Source organism: Melozone crissalis, unplaced genomic scaffold (genome assembly GCF_028551555.1).
Source record: "Melozone crissalis strain CALT ecotype California unplaced genomic scaffold, PUWL_Pcris_2 ptg000013l_1, whole genome shotgun sequence".
NCBI lineage: Eukaryota > Metazoa > Chordata > Aves > Passeriformes > Passerellidae > Melozone > Melozone crissalis.
In genome coordinates this window covers 5700733-5717689 of record NW_026535791.1, presented here as the reverse complement: position 1 = coordinate 5717689, position 16957 = coordinate 5700733, and the positions used below count along the sequence as shown (strand labels likewise).

The window sequence follows — 16957 nt, the reverse complement described above, 5'->3', positions numbered from 1 at the left end:
CAGCTGTGTGAAGGCAACCTAAGAAGAGTTTTAGGAAGCATAGTAAATTTGGAACGAAACACAAACAGAACAGGAAAACAAACCACTGTAGGTGATGCCTCCAGAAGGCTGACCTAGAACTGAGGCTAGATGGAGCTAAAGAATAAAGTAGGTATTTATTAAAAGGCTTCAATGCATACACCATGGGCAGTACAACAGCCCAGCCAGGGTTACATCCAAGATGAACCCAAAACAGTCACAAAATGTACAACCAGTCATGGGATCTCTCACTTTTGTAAGTTCTGGTCCATTAGCAAACTGTCCCAATATAGACTTAGGTTATGAAGTCCCAGCCTTCTTGTTTTTCTTTCTTCAGTCCACATTGTTTATGCTTTTGGGCCTGAGATTTGGATCAGTTGTCCTTGGTCCCAAGTCAGGAAAGGAAATTGTTTTGTCTACCTACTCTGTGAAGAGAGCTTACCATCCCCTAACATGAAGCTCATAACTACACACTAAAGCAGTAGAGAATCTGAAAAATATAAAAGCTAAAACCTAAGGCACCACAGGTACAGCTGAAAACACCTCAAAACCAGACCAGAGAAAATTAATACAAACAAGCATGAAAGAGTGTCTCAAGTGAGGCTAAGGTGAGGCCTCACATGGCTGGGATAAGCAGCAACTTTAGAAAGGCTTAGCTTAGTGATAAAGTGTGACTCTATGATAAACAATCCTACTACCATCATCCTCCTCTGTGGAGAGGAAAAGCTTGTGCCCTGAAGCAGCACTCCTTTAACACCCACTGGTACCAGCACACTCACACAACAAGGATCCACCCAAGGGAAAGACACAATGGCCAACCAACCAAACCCCTGGTCCTGCTGAAACAGGGAAGGGGAATATCCTTGGCTGGTAATGTGCAAACCATCTACTGAAAACCAGGAGGACAAGACTCAGGAGAAGAGGAAGCAGAGGGACAGGCTACAGGTGACGGCCCGTGCTGAGCTGTGGAGTTCAGGAGAGCAAGGGCACTGCCACCATGGCTGGTGACTGCATCCAGTTCGTGAAGGGTGACAGGCCATGGTGGGCACGGGCCCTTCAGAAAGTAGAGAAGGTGACTGGTAAGGGACTAGAAAGTTAAACTCAGTAGAGAAATCAAACAAAAATTAACAGCAGGATGACTCAGGAAAACTTGACTAAAAATTTTATCAGCACTGGCAGCTAGCAAAAGAGCACCTGATTTCCAGGAAGAGATGAGTCCTGCAACCCCCCTCAGTGCAGTTGGCAGGACTTCTGTTTAGAGTTGCTGCCCCAGACAGAGAGGACTGGCTGTCCACTATTAACTGGCATTAGGGTAACTCAGGCAGATTCCCAGGCCCCTCTTCCCTCCTCTACACTCGACTGCAACAAGTGACTGCTGGACAGAGCAGTTTTCACGTGGTGCCACAGCACAGAGCCATTGAAATGCTGAGTGACTCAGAAAGGCAACAGCTTAAGACAAGCTGCTGAGACATCTCAGAACAGTGGCCCTCAGCTCTAATCTCCAAATCGCTCTGCACATAACCCCTTGACAAGAGAAAAGCACAGAAGTCCACCCTACTTTGGCTAATCAGATAAGTTCTCTATTTATCTGCAGCAGTAGGAGTAATCTCCAAGAGACTACTATATTTAGCTAAGATTCTTAGGGTCAACTTGTCTTCTTAGGTAGCTCCAAAGCTCAGCCCAGCACAAACCTGAGAGTACTTTCCTCTTGTAGGAGTGCACATCTATGTCACCCACAGATGAGGACACATGGCTCCAGAGAAACCTACACAGACTTGACAGCACATGAAAAGAGATTGTTTGCCTGTTAGTAAAGAAAGCGAGATTTGAAATTCCATCCTTTATACCTAAAGGATTTATTTTTCTCAGGGTTCTTGTTCTTTCTCTTCATCTTTTTAACGAAAGATGGGCAATTGGGAACCCACAGTCCTTCTGGAGTAGCCTAACTTATTTTAAAGTCCAAGGAAACTGGGAAGGGTGTTCAGTGATAAGCTCAAATCTCTCATGACTGTTCTGGAGCGGACACCTGGGCCTGAGGGATTCTAGCAAGGACCATAATTTATTTTTATTCCCTTTGTATCACCCTCAGTGTTTTAGTACCTGAATGCAGATCTGCCTCAATATGCTAAAATCCTTGGACTTGAGTTCATGTATGTATGGACTCTCTCTTAGCAGGAATGCTTCAGACTCAGAAGTAAAAATCCACACCCCCACAGGGCAAGCACTTTTCCCCAAAGCAGACTACAGCAGGCTGAATTTCTGCGTGGTTTTCCAGAAGGAAAAAACATGTAATATCACCTTAAAGAAAATTTACTGTAAAAAACAGTCTCTGGATAAGCTGTTCTAATATTTATTTTACTTCTTGGCTAGGAACTAATACCTCTGCTCAAAATTTAATTTGTACAACTTCAGCTTCCAGCCATAGGATTCTAATGAAGTCTTCATTATTATCAGGTTTACACTTAGTTCAGTTCACAGTGAGATTTTAAGCATTTTTAGAAATTACATCTTTGCTGTACCCTTAGGTATGTTGTTTCAAGGGGAAAAGAACACTCCACTATTAAAACAGTGCCCAGCACAAGAGAGAGAACATAGCTGAAAAACACATCAAGCACCAATGTCCTAAGGAGACATTTCCCTTCCTCCCAACTCCATCTGCATACTGCAAATGAGCTCAATTTGGAGCTTGTTCTCAACACCATGCACTCCCTATTGTAATAAAGGTGTTTTTCTTCTCCATTCATCTTAGTAAAGAGAAATCTCAAATACTTAAAAATTCAGTTCGGTTTAGTTCCATGAAAATGCTTTAAAATTCAAAGGGCAACCACAAAAGCTGTAGAAGTAGCATGCTGAGTGACCATCAGTCCTAACTCCAACCGAGCTACAACAAAAGTTGTACAGTTATAAATGCTTTACTAAGAGAACCTTTGAACCAAAAAATTTCAAGCTTGCATATTCAGTTTCAATGTAGAATTGGTGTCTAAGAATTCTGGTCTAAATTATTTGAATTAAGTTCAAATCAAAAAGTGGAAAATTTGAGAGAAGTAAGAACTGAGAGCCAAAGGGACTGGGGTTTTCAGTTGAACAGCATAAAGATTAATTTATTTTCCCAAGAAACAACCGCGTCTAAGATGCATAAACAAATCTGTTTAATTTACAATTAACCTACTAAATTATACAATTGGTTTATGTAAGTTCTTCCCAGTAGGATGAAAAGCCTCTCCTGTCTTTAATCTGATTACAATTAAAAGATTAAATTTAAAGTATTTTTCTAGTAGGTCTACTTGGGTTTGTATTTTAAAGTATTGTGCTGGGTGTCACAAACCTACAAACACAACTTCTTATTAAAAAAGTGGGCAAGAAGATTTGCTGATATAACTTGTATTTTCTGCCTTGTTCCTTCTGGAAGAAAAGCTGGCATTTAACGCATTTCACTGGAAAAAAAAAAAAAATCCCTAAAGCTACCTGTAGGGAAATTCATACCTGCTTAGACCAGCCAGGAACTTGGACCTTGAATCAAGGCTGCCATAGAACCAAGTAGGGATGTTAGCAGGAGCAGCAGTACCTCAAGGGAATCTGGTTTTGTAGACTCCATCCTTCATCCCAGGAACATCATGCCTTGGGATCAGAGGTAGCATTTGGAAGTCTTACGTTTTCCCTTCTGTTATTGGTAAGTTAAAATAAAGATTAACAGCAAAATCTTACCCATCTAAGGAAAGAAACACAGGCTCAAAAGTGAGATTTTATTCATATTTGTTACTTATGCACAACCCGAAGTATGATAAAACTGATAAAAACAGCCTAGAATAGTGTTTACATCACTAAATTCAATTCACATTTCGTCCATAAAATACCAAAAGGAAAATTGACAACATTGCAGGTTCAGAAAAACAGGTTGGCTACTATGACTGAAAAATCTACACTATCTTCACTGGTCACAACTGATTGCTTGTTTAATGCTTATTATTTAAAATAAGCTCAAATTACAAAATTTCAGACACACCCAACTTCTGTGCTCATAAAATATATCTTCTGTCATATCAAATTTCAATAGATTGGAAAGAATTTTCTGCTGAGACATTTAACTTCAGCATGTATCAAAAGAACATCGAGAGTGCTCTCACCACCTATGCAGTGATGTAACACTGAGGTCCCAGCTGCACCTTCAGCTACCTCTCCAAAGAACCATTTTGCAGGCCACTGTGCAAGCACACCGTGATGGTAAGGACAAGCCATGTCCCACACGGTGATGAAAGCCACCATCAGGCTACAGCCTAAATTCTGTCCTCCCTGGTGGACACACAGACCTCAGACTCCAGGACACAAAATAAAGCACACTTCAGCTCTGCATTTTAAGGCAAAGACAAAACCAGCTCCACCTGGGACAGAGATCAGCAAGTACCTTCAGCTGCCCCTGGTTTACAAGAGCTGTGGTTGCTCACCCCTACGCAGAGATTGGTCACACTTTGTCATACTTTGTGTGATAAATTCTTACACCGGCCCTGAGGCAGCATATTATCCCTCTACCATAAAGGCAGCCACCACAGATTGCAAAATCATATGCAGATTAAACAGCAATGCAGTAGCCAACAGTTTGCATGCAAACATCATGTTAGACTGTTACATTCTCAGGACTAAAACTGTTAATGGTGTAAACACAGGTTAGATAATCACCTTCCATTTCTCTTATTATTTTACATACTTCTTTTAACAGATGGGGGTGCCTCACAGAACAAAGGAGGTTTACCAAATGTTAGACCTGGAATTACAGAGACTTCTGTTACAAAGATTAAAACTGTAATCTAGTAAGGAAAGAAATCTTCCCCTGCTATGAAGAAAATTTAAAAGCCTCATTAGGCAGAGAAGCAGCCTGACTCTTGGTCCAGAAAAGAAAAAAAACAAAACAAACCAAACCATTTTAATACCGTATGGCTGATAAAAAAATGGAAAACAAGGAAAACAGGGACAGTCAAAGCAGGCTTTATGGCAGCAACTATGCCTAGGAAAGGACCAAGAAAGTGAGTGTATATGTATATATGGCACAGTACCTCATCAGCCATCAAAACTGCTCTAACTGCCCCTGTTTTATCCATGGGATGTACTGGGAAAGAAATACATTCAAAGTAAGAGTTCTGAGTCAATGTGCTACACAATTACACATGTACAAATCAACAACAACAGAACTTATTTACACACATTTATACCTACAGGCATAAAGACCAAGTTTAATACTTGTGAAATGTATCTGATTGCTAGATCCAAACTCTAGCAATAACAATAGCATTTCTGCACTGTAACAGCCACAGGGTTTCCATCAGGACTATCCTGCATCCAGTTGATCTTATATTAAGACTGAAAAGCTCTACAGGTATTTTCATTTCCATTTATAACACAGACATGCATCTGCTACCCAGTAGAGACCCTCCCAACACTCTTCCCAACAAGCAGCCAGCAACTTAGAGCTGGTACGGTTACAGACATATCTGTCTGCTCGCCAAATGTTCTTTTTGGATCATGTGGGGTCATTCTTCAAAGTATACATTTCAACATCTGCTACATTTTTAAGATAAAAAGGAAGATAGTACAAAATCAATTCTGTATGCATAAAAACTTAAGCCCAGAAGTGGTTAAAAATAGACTAAGGTGGGCATAATTAGTACCTAATAAAAAAGCTAAAAGTCACATTTATGGAACTCAACACTTCACTCAGCCATACAGTTAGCTGCCCTCAAAGACTAACAACCAGACCAATTCACAAGTATCTAAGTTGCTTACATAATTAAAAGAATAAGATGTAAAGTCAAAAAAATATATTTTATCCCTTCAAGAACAGGAAAGTAAAATAAAATGCTGGTTCTGTAACAGTGCAACAACTGCATCATATTTTGCACGCAGCACAAGAGTTGCTACATTTAGTGGCACTTAAGTATTATGCTGTAAATACTGAAAGTAAGACAAGTTTCTGATCTGCATAAGCATAATCACATCATTATTACCAGAGTTGCTAAGCTACAGCATTCTGAATAATACCAATTCAATTTCAGCACTTCCCTCACTAGCCTTAATACATGTCAACGTCCTGCTTTACACCTTGCTAAGAAAGCAATCACTGAAGCCAAGTATTTAATGCAGTTGCCAGCAGGCCTGGGCCACGTTCAGTCTGACCAGTCGTTCTCGTCAAACTCGGAGTCGTCGTCGGAGTCGCTGTACTCCACGGCGATGCGCCGCGACAGGATGGTGGCCACGTCGTTGCCAACGGGCTCGCGCTTCGCCTCCTGCTCTCGCTGCTCCTGCACCTTCTTCAGCTGAATTCCTGCAGAGACAATCACCCTCAGGCAAAGCTTTCCAGGCAAGAGAGTTCGTGTTTGACACTGTGGTTGGTGAGTTTGTTGTGTCTTAGAAAATACTCAGGAAAAAAAGAAAGCAAGCATTGAGAGAAGAGAGCCTCCTTGAGCAAGGAAGAGGGAAAGACAAAAAAGGCAGCTGGGAAATAATTCTCAGAGACTGAATACTTCTGGACTTCTAAAACTGTCAACAATATGCTGAAGCTAAATATTCAAGACTGTACAGGTCATTTTGATCTGTATTTGGAAATACTGTTAGACCTACAGCTCCATATTGTAAGTGATGTCAGGAAGAGCTGTAAGTCACTGGTTAAAAAAAATCAGTGGGCCAAAGCCTGGTGTTGGGCAATTCAGTTCTTTGGAACAGAAGCAAAAATCCATGTACAGTACTAGCACTTCACATAATGAACACAAGTGCTGTGTTCATTAAATTATGTCCACACAGCAACACTAGGACATGGTTGACAAAGCTGTGCAGCTTTAGGTGCTAGAAAATGATCCAACCTCATGGCTGACAAATGTCAGAACAGGTGTGTGGTACCTGTGCTTAATGAAATCTTCCCAGCTGGGAAAAGAAGCCATAAACTCATTGCAGTGGAAAACACTGTGCTCCCACTGAAAGAAAGGAATACCTAAACCCAGTGTGCACTTACCCATCCTGATGGCAGCCAGCAGATCGCTCCGCGCATCGCTCATCGGGGCCTGCTTCGCCTCCGACGCCGGAGGGGCGTGCATGGGGGAGGAAGAGAGGGATGCACCTGCAGCAGGAGGGCCTGGAGGGGGAGGAGGTGGGCCGGGAGGAGGAGGAGCAGTGACAACAAGCCCACCAGCAGGAGGAGGATGAGCAGCTGCATATGTAGAGCCAGTCACCAGTCCGGAATGGGAAGGTGGCACAGGAAGCTGAAGAGGACTAACAAATGCAGTTTGTGCTGAAGGAATCATAGGAGGGGGAGGAGGTGGGGGCGGACCTGTGGGGTTGTAATAATCCACCATCTGAGCTGGGAGCATCCTATATAAAACAGAACAAAAACATTTAATGCATTCAAAGTCGGAACTTCTAAAATTATTGCCCCTTCAAGTGCACTTATCCAACCTCAGATAAAACAAAAATCAAAGGCTATTTAAACTGGTGACTTAATTATGCAAGTGATTATACATGTAAGAATTGTCAAATATTGCTGATATATTGAGATTTAAGACAAATATTGAAGTTAAAAGCAATGTCCTTTCAGCACTCGACAAATTGAGCTTCTTTATCTTAGTTCTCCTGCCCATTTAAGTATGAAGCTGCATTTCTTATTAAACATCTAGTCTGTGGGACTGCAAAGTGCAAAGTCATTGAAGAAGAAGGGACCAAGAAAACTGCAGACTACACCCTTCAATTCCATAGAAGGCCAAGAGGTAACAGAGGACACAGACATGGAGAACAATGGAAAGAAGGAAAGATTTACCCAAAGGTAAATGTATGTCATGTGCTTCTGCGGTCAAATTTATCAGTTTAAATACCATTTAATTAAATTGATACATTTGATAAATTTTTTAAATCAGAGGTACAGGGAAGAGCTCATTTCTTCGTTAAAATGTCATTGAAAGAAATCTTAATCAGAAAAAAATAGAGAATTTATAAGAGTTGTGAAGTATGTAAAGAACTAGATACAGGAGATAGGAACTGAAGCAAAGAGACTGATGACACTGAGTGACACATGCCAGTGTGTGACAACTGCAACATCCCAACAATGGTCATGGACCTGAGGGCTAAGCACAGTGGTATCTTACACACTGGAAACAACAGAGAAAGGGCAGGCTGGAGCAGTCCCTCCTAACTGAGTCATCTGCAGCACGATAGCCATGAATCAGGCAAAGGCTATCCCAGGCTGCATCAAGCAAGGATGACAAACCTTGGCTTGCATAGTAAAAAACAACACAGGCAAGAATGACTACAACTTCCTGGGTTACAACTTGAAAGTTTAAGCTATTTACACAAAAGAACAGACACAGAGACACAGACATATTGGAAAACAGATGTTTTCTTGCTACAGGAGAACCAGAACTCTGGAGCAAGCCTTCCTTCAGAATGCATTCAGGCAAAATATCTACACAGGCATTTGATAAATCTCCGTCTTGAATTAAAAAGTGGCATTCCTCCTGTGACAGTATGGAATTTGTGTCTGAGGAGACCCCTCCCAATTCCATTACAAGCTTCTCTAAAAAGGCCTTTCAGGGATTTCAGGGATGCAACAAACACTGCCAGATTAATCACAATCACCAATACTCTTTCTGCACATTTCCTGAAGTTTAAAATCTTATCCAAATTATCCCATAACTACTTTCCACTTTATAGGAAAATTATCCCTTCTTCAATATTATATTAGGCACCCTTAATATTTTACAATCATATGACTTCACCAATACACACTTCATTTAATACAGACGTGGTTATTTCTGCTTTCACTATTTCTTCACTTAAATTCAGTCCATACATAGAAATTATACCAATTTTCTTCTGTCCTCCCCAAGGAGGTAACTAATGTATTTGGGGTCTTTCTCCGTTACACGTTACGATGGTTACGGAAAACATGCATCCCTCTGGTTTTGCCAAGAATCCACTAGAATAAATCAGACTTACCCATATTCTGCTGGTACCACAGGTACTGAGCTGTGCTGGCCATCTGAAGGCTGGGGTGGAGGTGGAGGTGGTTGCTGAGGTCTGTTTAAAGTGGCATGTCGTACCGTGGTGGAGGGCGGTCTGTACTCGTGCTCGTGGCTTTGGGATGCTGCCATGTACTGTGGACCATCTCCTGCTCCATAGGAAGGCATTGCTATCTGCTGATGGAGGGAATGATTCGGAGTAGCAGGATAAGAATAATCTGTAACATCGGATGCATGGGACCTAAAATTAAAGTAAATTGATGCAGAAGAACAGATTATGTGAGTGCAACAGGGCATTACCTAAATAACTGACAAAACAAGCAAAAAAGAATACAATCAGCATTATTTGTCTTGCAAGAGGATTCCCCGATTTATCAGTTATCACTCCCTTTTAAGTCCACAGAAAGCACAAGAATTTTAGTAGCCATAATGAAGCTTATGGTTTTTGTCAATGATTTTGACAGTCCATTGTTTGAAATGGCAATACTTACCAGCCTGCCTCAGGTTAACAGTGGCAGCAGAAAAAGAAAAGCAATACTACAAGCACTTGCAATTATGCAGAAGAACAAACTTTACCAATGCAGAGAAAACCAATTTTGAAAGTTAGAAAATGCTTTTTATTTTGTTTGCACAATTAATTTTGTTGGAAAGGCTTAAAGAAACTGGGAAATGTAAGTATTAGTTGAGCAGAGAGTTCATAAAGATACAAAGTCTAGGATGTTCTGTCAAATAAGCCCAAGAGAGGGAGCAAAAGGATCTTTTCATCCCATTACTGTGAAGACTTGTTTTAGTAATGAACAATGGTGCAGCCTGGCTTTTAGTGAACACAGTGAACTGATGCACTTATCTGTGAGACTGGAAGCAAGGTAAGCAACAAAAAGCCAGGGCTTTGAGCAAAACAAAATAACAAACCCTTTGGGCATTTTGTCCTCTTTCATGCTTCCTGCCTGTTCCATTTTCTTTGCGTCACTCATGAACTCAATGCCCATTTTCCTTCTCTCCCACTCTTCTTTTCTTGTTCTTACTTTTCTCACATTAATTTGCTGGTTTCTGTTTGGATTCAGCTTGTGTTTCTCTCTCTAAAGTACAATAAGTATAACAAATACATTGTAAATTGCTACAGACCAAACATCAGGATGTCAACATTTAATGCTTAAGTCTTACAAGTACCAAATGTGAATATATGTGACCAATTTTTTTTTACTTTAGCACTAGGAAAAAAAAGACAGTATAACCAAATACATTTATTTGGGATCAGACTTACAGGACACTGCTCATGCAGTAGCTGGCAGCATGAAAAGGTCTCTCAAACCAGTACACATTTCTCTATGTATGGATTTTTTATAGCTTAAGATTACTCCAAGGTGAAAAAATAGAAAGCCCTCTCTCCACCTCACATTCTCAGAATTAATGCTTCATGGATGTAAAACAGATTTCAGGATTCAATGTCAGATATTTGATTCACTGAAATGTAAAATATTCCATAATTTATAAAATATTGTAAGTAAGGCATATGTAAGTACAAGGTATCTGTCACACAAACAACATCAAAACAGAGGCATCCTACAATTTCTGCTTTAAAAAAATCCCACAGATTGCAAATACCACATATCTGCAAACAGCCAAATACATGTTGACATTGCTGGGAGATAAAAACAAGTAACTTCAATATGATAATTTAAACTCAGGAATCCTGGAAGCAAGGAGTTAAATCTGAAAAAAAATACTCAAAAGGTGTGAAATAGAAGTTCTGATGAAAAAATCCACAGCTTTTGCTACATCAACCTATGTAAAGCTTTGTCAGTCTGCAGTGTTTCATTAAGACCAACAGGAGACAAAGTTTTGCATTAGAAACTGTAAAATAAAACTAAACGAACAACAGTTTTTAGGCAGTGAGGGAGTCTGAATAAGTAACTGAAAGACCAATAGCAATATCAAATACTATGTTTCAATTACAAGTTCATTACTTTTCACAAAGACCACAACATTGCAAAGTTCTGAGCAGATTTCTTTTCTTTTAAATTAATCTCCACTGTACAGTGGGCTAAAGGTATCATTCCACACTCTTGCAGTGGTAGCTGCTTTCTCAACCTAGCCATTCACCAATTTAAACACTTTTTCCAGTGGACCCCATTTATTTCAATGCTTATTGCTTGTACTTAATCACAACAGACACAGGAAATAAAGTAAGTGGGAAAATCCTCTGGTGAGACCAGCTTAGTGCAAAAACTAAGACTTCATTGCACATCAGGTAGCTCCCACTGAGCTCAAAGGGAATCTCAGTCTCAATGAAGACGAATTCTGCTGCACTATCTCTAAGCAGAGATATTTTGTTATTTCAAGCAGTAACATCTCATCTGGTTTTGTAGCTTGGTTTTTTGACTAATACAACATCAAAAAGCTGAACTCTTCCCCCATTGAAGTATTCCTTAAAGGCAACAGTATTCTTGACTGAGTAGATCACAGAAAAATATTTATTAAGCTACCAGCAGGGCACCAAACAACAGACTAGACACTAAGGAAGAGCTACTGACATTATCTAGAAGAGGCTTAAATGCTTTGTAACTACAGCTACTGAAGATAAAATACAAAGCATACAGCAAACACTTCGGTCTCTGCAGTACATAACATTAAGATGACAAAATGCTCATGTGAAGCTGAGGAAGAAAAAAATCATTACAGAATCTGTTATGTCATTTATGCTTAAAAGTAAATTTGAAAAGAATGTTTTAAACATGCATTGTATGTTGAGTCTAACTATTCCCATCCTGTAAAAACAGCTAATTCTACTCAGTATTGCTGAACATACAACTGTGGTAGAACAAACAGCTTTGCTGTAAACAGACCTAGTATCTGGGGACAGTGATCCCTCGGAAGATGCTCCATGGTACACACTTTGAGACAACCTGTTGTCAGGTCTAAGCTCTTTGTCATATGCCATCATATTCCACTCCTGGCGTCTGTTCCTGGCTTTTCTAACCTTTTTCACCTCACGGGTGGTGCCATCTATACGCTTTTGCTCCTAATGTCCAAACAAAAGAAATAAAGCATGCAAAGAGAGAGAAAAAAGGAAAGGAAAAAAGCTGGTTAAAATGCAGTTAGAGTGCATGAAAATAAGACCAGATTTACAGATGAAGCCAAGTCTTCATAAAATTTCTCTGCACTAAAATAACCTCATTAGTAGCAGGACTTTTGATCTGTAAGGATGCATGCGCTACTGTGATGCCAATCTCCTGGTTTTCCTAATACAGAAATGGGACCAATTTTAAAAGCCAGAAAGTTGAACTTCTTCTGACATCACTTCTGGTCTTCAACTTACACCATCCTGAAGCACTTGTAATTTTCATCTCCTGAAAATCAAACTTCAGAGAATGTAAAATAAGCTCAGGCTATTCTGGTTATTCATTATGGTCACAATGAACTGGGCCAGGGGAAGTATGGAGAAACTGGACACACTTTCCTATTCCATAGGCTATGTGAAATTATTTTTGTTGGTTTTAACTTTCTCTCCCTTCTTAGATCTAATTAACTACCAAAATTCCTCCTAGTTTCTTCTCACCATTGATATAAAAATGAATTGCACTAATTCTCTCTGCAGTGAGTCGGCAATACTCAGGCCAGCAGTATATTACAGCTTGATAGGTCCATGACAAACTTGGGTGCTTTTATCTTTCAATAAATATAACAACAGGCTCAACCAATGTCAGTGTTTATCATACCTATTTATCTTTACCTCACTGACAGCAAGATTTCCTAATATTGGGACCTAATGCTTTCACACCTTGGAAATGTTGTATTCACCTACTTCTGACTACTCAGGATGAATATAAAACTCATACTGGTGCTTCTGCACAAAATATGAATAAGATTGCTCAATTCAGACAGAGAAGGGTCTGCTACTCCTTTTCTCAGTATTTATGAGAGCATAGGGGTCTTTTTTCAATCAGCTCTAGATCCTACATCTTAGAATATATGGTGTTAGGCTTTTGACTGCTAGAAAAATAGTTTCTCAGAAAATAATTATATTGCTATACTGAGAATGCAGTGAGTGAGTTATACTGAGAGAAGAGCTTGGTCAAATTCTGGTAGGCAAGCCTTCTACTGGGGAATCTAGACCCATAAAATAAGGGATAATAGTTGGAAAGCCAGTTTAACAAAAAGTCCATCACAGATGAACACAGGTTTTTTACTCCAACTGTCAAACAGCACCAAGTAAATAATTCTGAAATAATGTGTCTGGCATTACATAACTAACAAAAACCTAACAAATGGCTTCCTTGTCCTTGTTTTGGATCTCTTGCTCATTCATGCATATTTGCATGAGGGACCTGCTGACCCTCCTACCATTCAGAATGTCAGAAAAGACTTCTTGAAGTTCAACACCCAAATGTTTTGACAACTCCTGCTTATTTCTACAGTAAACAGATTTTTGGTCTGATTTATGTTTAATAACAATGATCATTTTGGTTCTTAATCAGTTCTCCCCAAGTATTTTTCCTCCACAAACTTTTTCGAGTCACACCCTTTTTGTCTGATAACCACTTTTTCACATCAAATTCTGCCAAGAGAGGATTTGGAGCAGAAAGGACACAGATTTAGTCACACTTTATTTTAAATATATATAGTTTTGCTAATTGCCATGGTTGAATATATGTTTATTAAAAGCTTTTCATCTGTCTTTTTCAATTATTTGCTGTAAATATTTTGGGTTTTTTTAATTTTTGACTTTTATCCTCGTTCCTGAGTCATGTTATATTTCAGAAGAAAGATCAAGTAAGCATTTTCAATGAAAACACTTTGTTTTGTCTTCTTTCAGAACAACAATTTGCCATCTGGGGGTCACAACTATATATTTCTTGCAAGATTCTAAGTAAAATAAATATTCACCTTTTGACCAATATATGATGCTACTAGGAAGACAATCATTTTGATACAATTCCTGTACAATCATGACTGCATACATGACTGCTTACAGTTACTGCTTATTATTTAGACATTTAAAGAGATCAGCTTTTTTTTATGGAAAACAAAAGTTTATAAAAAGTTTTTAAAAGTTTAAAAAGTTTAAAAAATGTTTATACATGTGGATGTGTAAACACCAAAAAATAAGCACAAAGCTTAGCTGGTTTTAATTGGATCAGATTTCAGCTGGCCAGGTTGTTCCAGATCAGCATCTGTAAGCATGCTAATGAATAAATACACTTGAATCCTTTTTACTCAAACAGTACTAAACCCTACTGGTAGCAATATTTTTATTAAATATTATATCAATACATCTCTGAAACATTAAATGTCTTCCAAAACAGTGGGGCAGCCAGCCCTATTAGTAGCAGCTGACAAAGCTACATGTACCTCTAAGAGTAGTTTTAAGTTGTTTCAGTAGCAGTTTCATTCCCTTGATAATGGAGACAGCTCTAGCTTTACAACCCAGGGCAAAGATGACAGACTTGTAGGGGAGCTAAAGCCTTTATAGATAATTACAGCTGGAAATATTTCTCAGAAAAATTAAAGCAATATTCAGAGGAGTTACTTTTTTTTTTAACTAGCTGTAATAGAAGCTGTGGCAGACAAGTGGGTGCTGTAGATTAGGCCAGAAAACAAGTCATTCATGTTGGCAGCAAATTATTTCAGCAAACACAAAACATATTACAGCCTTCAAACAGGGTTGAGTTAATTGTAAGTTTGATATTTGCATCAAGAATTAGCAAATGATATTTCAAGCATCTGAATAAAGAATTAAGAGCCAGTGATAAAAAAGCAGCTTCAGCAAGTATTTGCAATACTTTCAAAAAACTGAAAGCACAAGCCTAGAGTATTTTCCTCACCACAAATTTATAAAATCCTATCAAAACACAAGTAATCAAGAATGATTTCTGAAATATAAGCTTTCCAAATTTAGAAATTTTTACTTGCTTGAATAGCTAATTATTCCCAGATAAAAAGCCAGCACAATAAAGAGGAAATTCTAACAGTTTATCCTTTGTTTAATCACAACTGCCCTACCTACAGCCATTCAATATAAAATACTATTGGTATGTACCAAGTCAAAACTACACTGAACTCTCAGACACTGATCTACAGAAAGAAAAAAAAAATAGACTACACAGATTTTAAACTTAAAGAATTAAAATTACATTTTTCTTCAGTAAAAGTTTGCCTGAAAGAGTCAAATCAGAGGAAGCCTGTCAGATATTTTCAATTAAACTGTATACAGAAATAAAAAGCATGATATTTGAGGGAAGAAAATTAAACAGCTCATAAACCTCCTGCTGCAACAGCGTGAGCACTTCGGGCAAATTATCAAAATAATACTGAAAAACTGATTCTCTGGTGCAGGGACTACTCTCAGATTTCACTGAGCACCTAAAAAATTGAGGCTAAAAATTAGCTGTATTTGGTCAGCTGAGTAGGATGGCATTTAGGTGTCTAGCTTGTACTTTGGTAAACAATAAACATTTATTTCACCTGCACAGTTTCTCAACAACTATCAAGTTTTGTGCTTCTGTAGAGCACAAATTGAGCAAAGAACTCTCATTTAATAGACTGAAAATTAAGGTTCAGCTATCGAATTGTCAATAAATGCTCTGGATTCATTCCTGGTTACTGCAAACATAAGGACAAGAATAAAAGAGAAAGGACATTTGGTTCAGCAACCTGTGGAACAAAGTGTGCCTGGGACACATCTCACCCAAATCATCTTGCTCTCCAAAGGACACAGATGATGAAATGCATGAAAATCATCTTCTGGAAAGCTAAACCTGAGATTTCTTCCCTTCACAAACTGAACTTTATCCATGGAAACTCAAGTCTATGCTGCTTTCTTCTTAGTTGGACTTGGCATATATTTAACCAAATAAAATAGTACTTCAGCTAGAATTTATCAAGGGGTATTTCTGTGATGTATGGCTATAATACTACATGACTGGAATTGAGCATATTTGCATTTGTAGACTGTAATAAGACAATTAAAATCTACAGAAAATATACCATGGATGGAAATAAGCAGGATGTGTTGCCTAAGCTGAAGTCTAAAAGTATCTTACAAATATTTAAAGTAGTTTTGTAGAAATTGTTCTACAGGAATAAAGAAATGCTCAAGTGATCTTTTAAATTCTTATAAAGGCACCTGTATTTTTTCCTTTAAAATCAGAATGGAAAGAATGGGACACTAGAATGGAAAAAACTCTAATTCAAATTCCTTTCGTCTCCCATTACAGGGCCTTTTCCTGGAGCATAACAGGGCCATTTTTCTGGTTATCAATAAACAGATATTGGCAAAGGATTCAAAACAGCATCTTGGAAGATAACCACAGCACTCCTAAAATTCAATTTGCTGCCTTCTTAAAATAGACAGGATAAGCTATAAAAATGGAATGTACTGAATCTAAGCCACACAAGAGGAACAATCTTCCCATGCACACAAACTAAGTATGACCTGGGAATTTTTATGCCTGGACAACTGCACATAAAATTGTAATGCACAAATTGTTTGTGCTATTATGTTTCTGTTTTTACCTTTTGTCTCCTCTTTTCTTTTCGCTTATCTTCAGTATCCTGTAACATTTTTTCTTTCCAAAGATCAAAAAAATAGGAAGGATCGGTATAGAACTTCAATCCATCTTTCTTATCATCCCTGGAAAAGCAGCAGAAGAAAAGATAAAAATACATGAACTAGTGTGCTTTAAATCTAAAAAATTCACCTTTGATGATCATCCAAGCCTCAAGCTGATCAATAACAACCCTTACTAACATGAGGTCCATAAACAAATACCAGCACTGTCTGCAGCAGCAGCAAAAACACATCCCTTGGTCATAAATCCTACACATTCACATTTCAGTTAAAACTCCTTATTCTTAAAAATAAAATACACTGCAAATGCTGTGCTATACCATTCTTAAAAAAGAAATAAATTATTTATTGCAGATTGAGTTTTATCAATCTTGAA

The 16957-nt window shown here is 38.5% G+C and overlaps 1 protein-coding gene across 2 annotated transcripts in view; it reads right to left on the bottom strand.

The window, feature by feature from the left end:
- Positions 1-5459: 5459 nt before the first annotated feature.
- The window catches only part of WASF3 (WASP family member 3), a 63739-nt gene continuing 52241 nt past the window's right edge, over positions 5460-16957 (bottom strand). Inside the window, exons 6-10 of one of the 2 annotated variants that reach the window (XM_054271584.1) lie at positions 16527-16644; positions 11858-12033; positions 8989-9252; positions 7016-7371; positions 5460-6331 (exon numbers count right to left, since the gene is read on the bottom strand). In XM_054271584.1, coding sequence (XP_054127559.1) covers positions 6174-6331; positions 7016-7371; positions 8989-9252; positions 11858-12033; positions 16527-16644 — 1072 coding nt within the window. In that variant the 3' untranslated portion in view covers positions 5460-6173. Of the gene's footprint in view, positions 6332-7015; positions 7372-8988; positions 9253-9923; positions 10091-11857; positions 12034-16526; positions 16645-16957 lie in introns of both variants that reach the window. The other variant, XM_054271585.1, reaches the window with a different exon arrangement.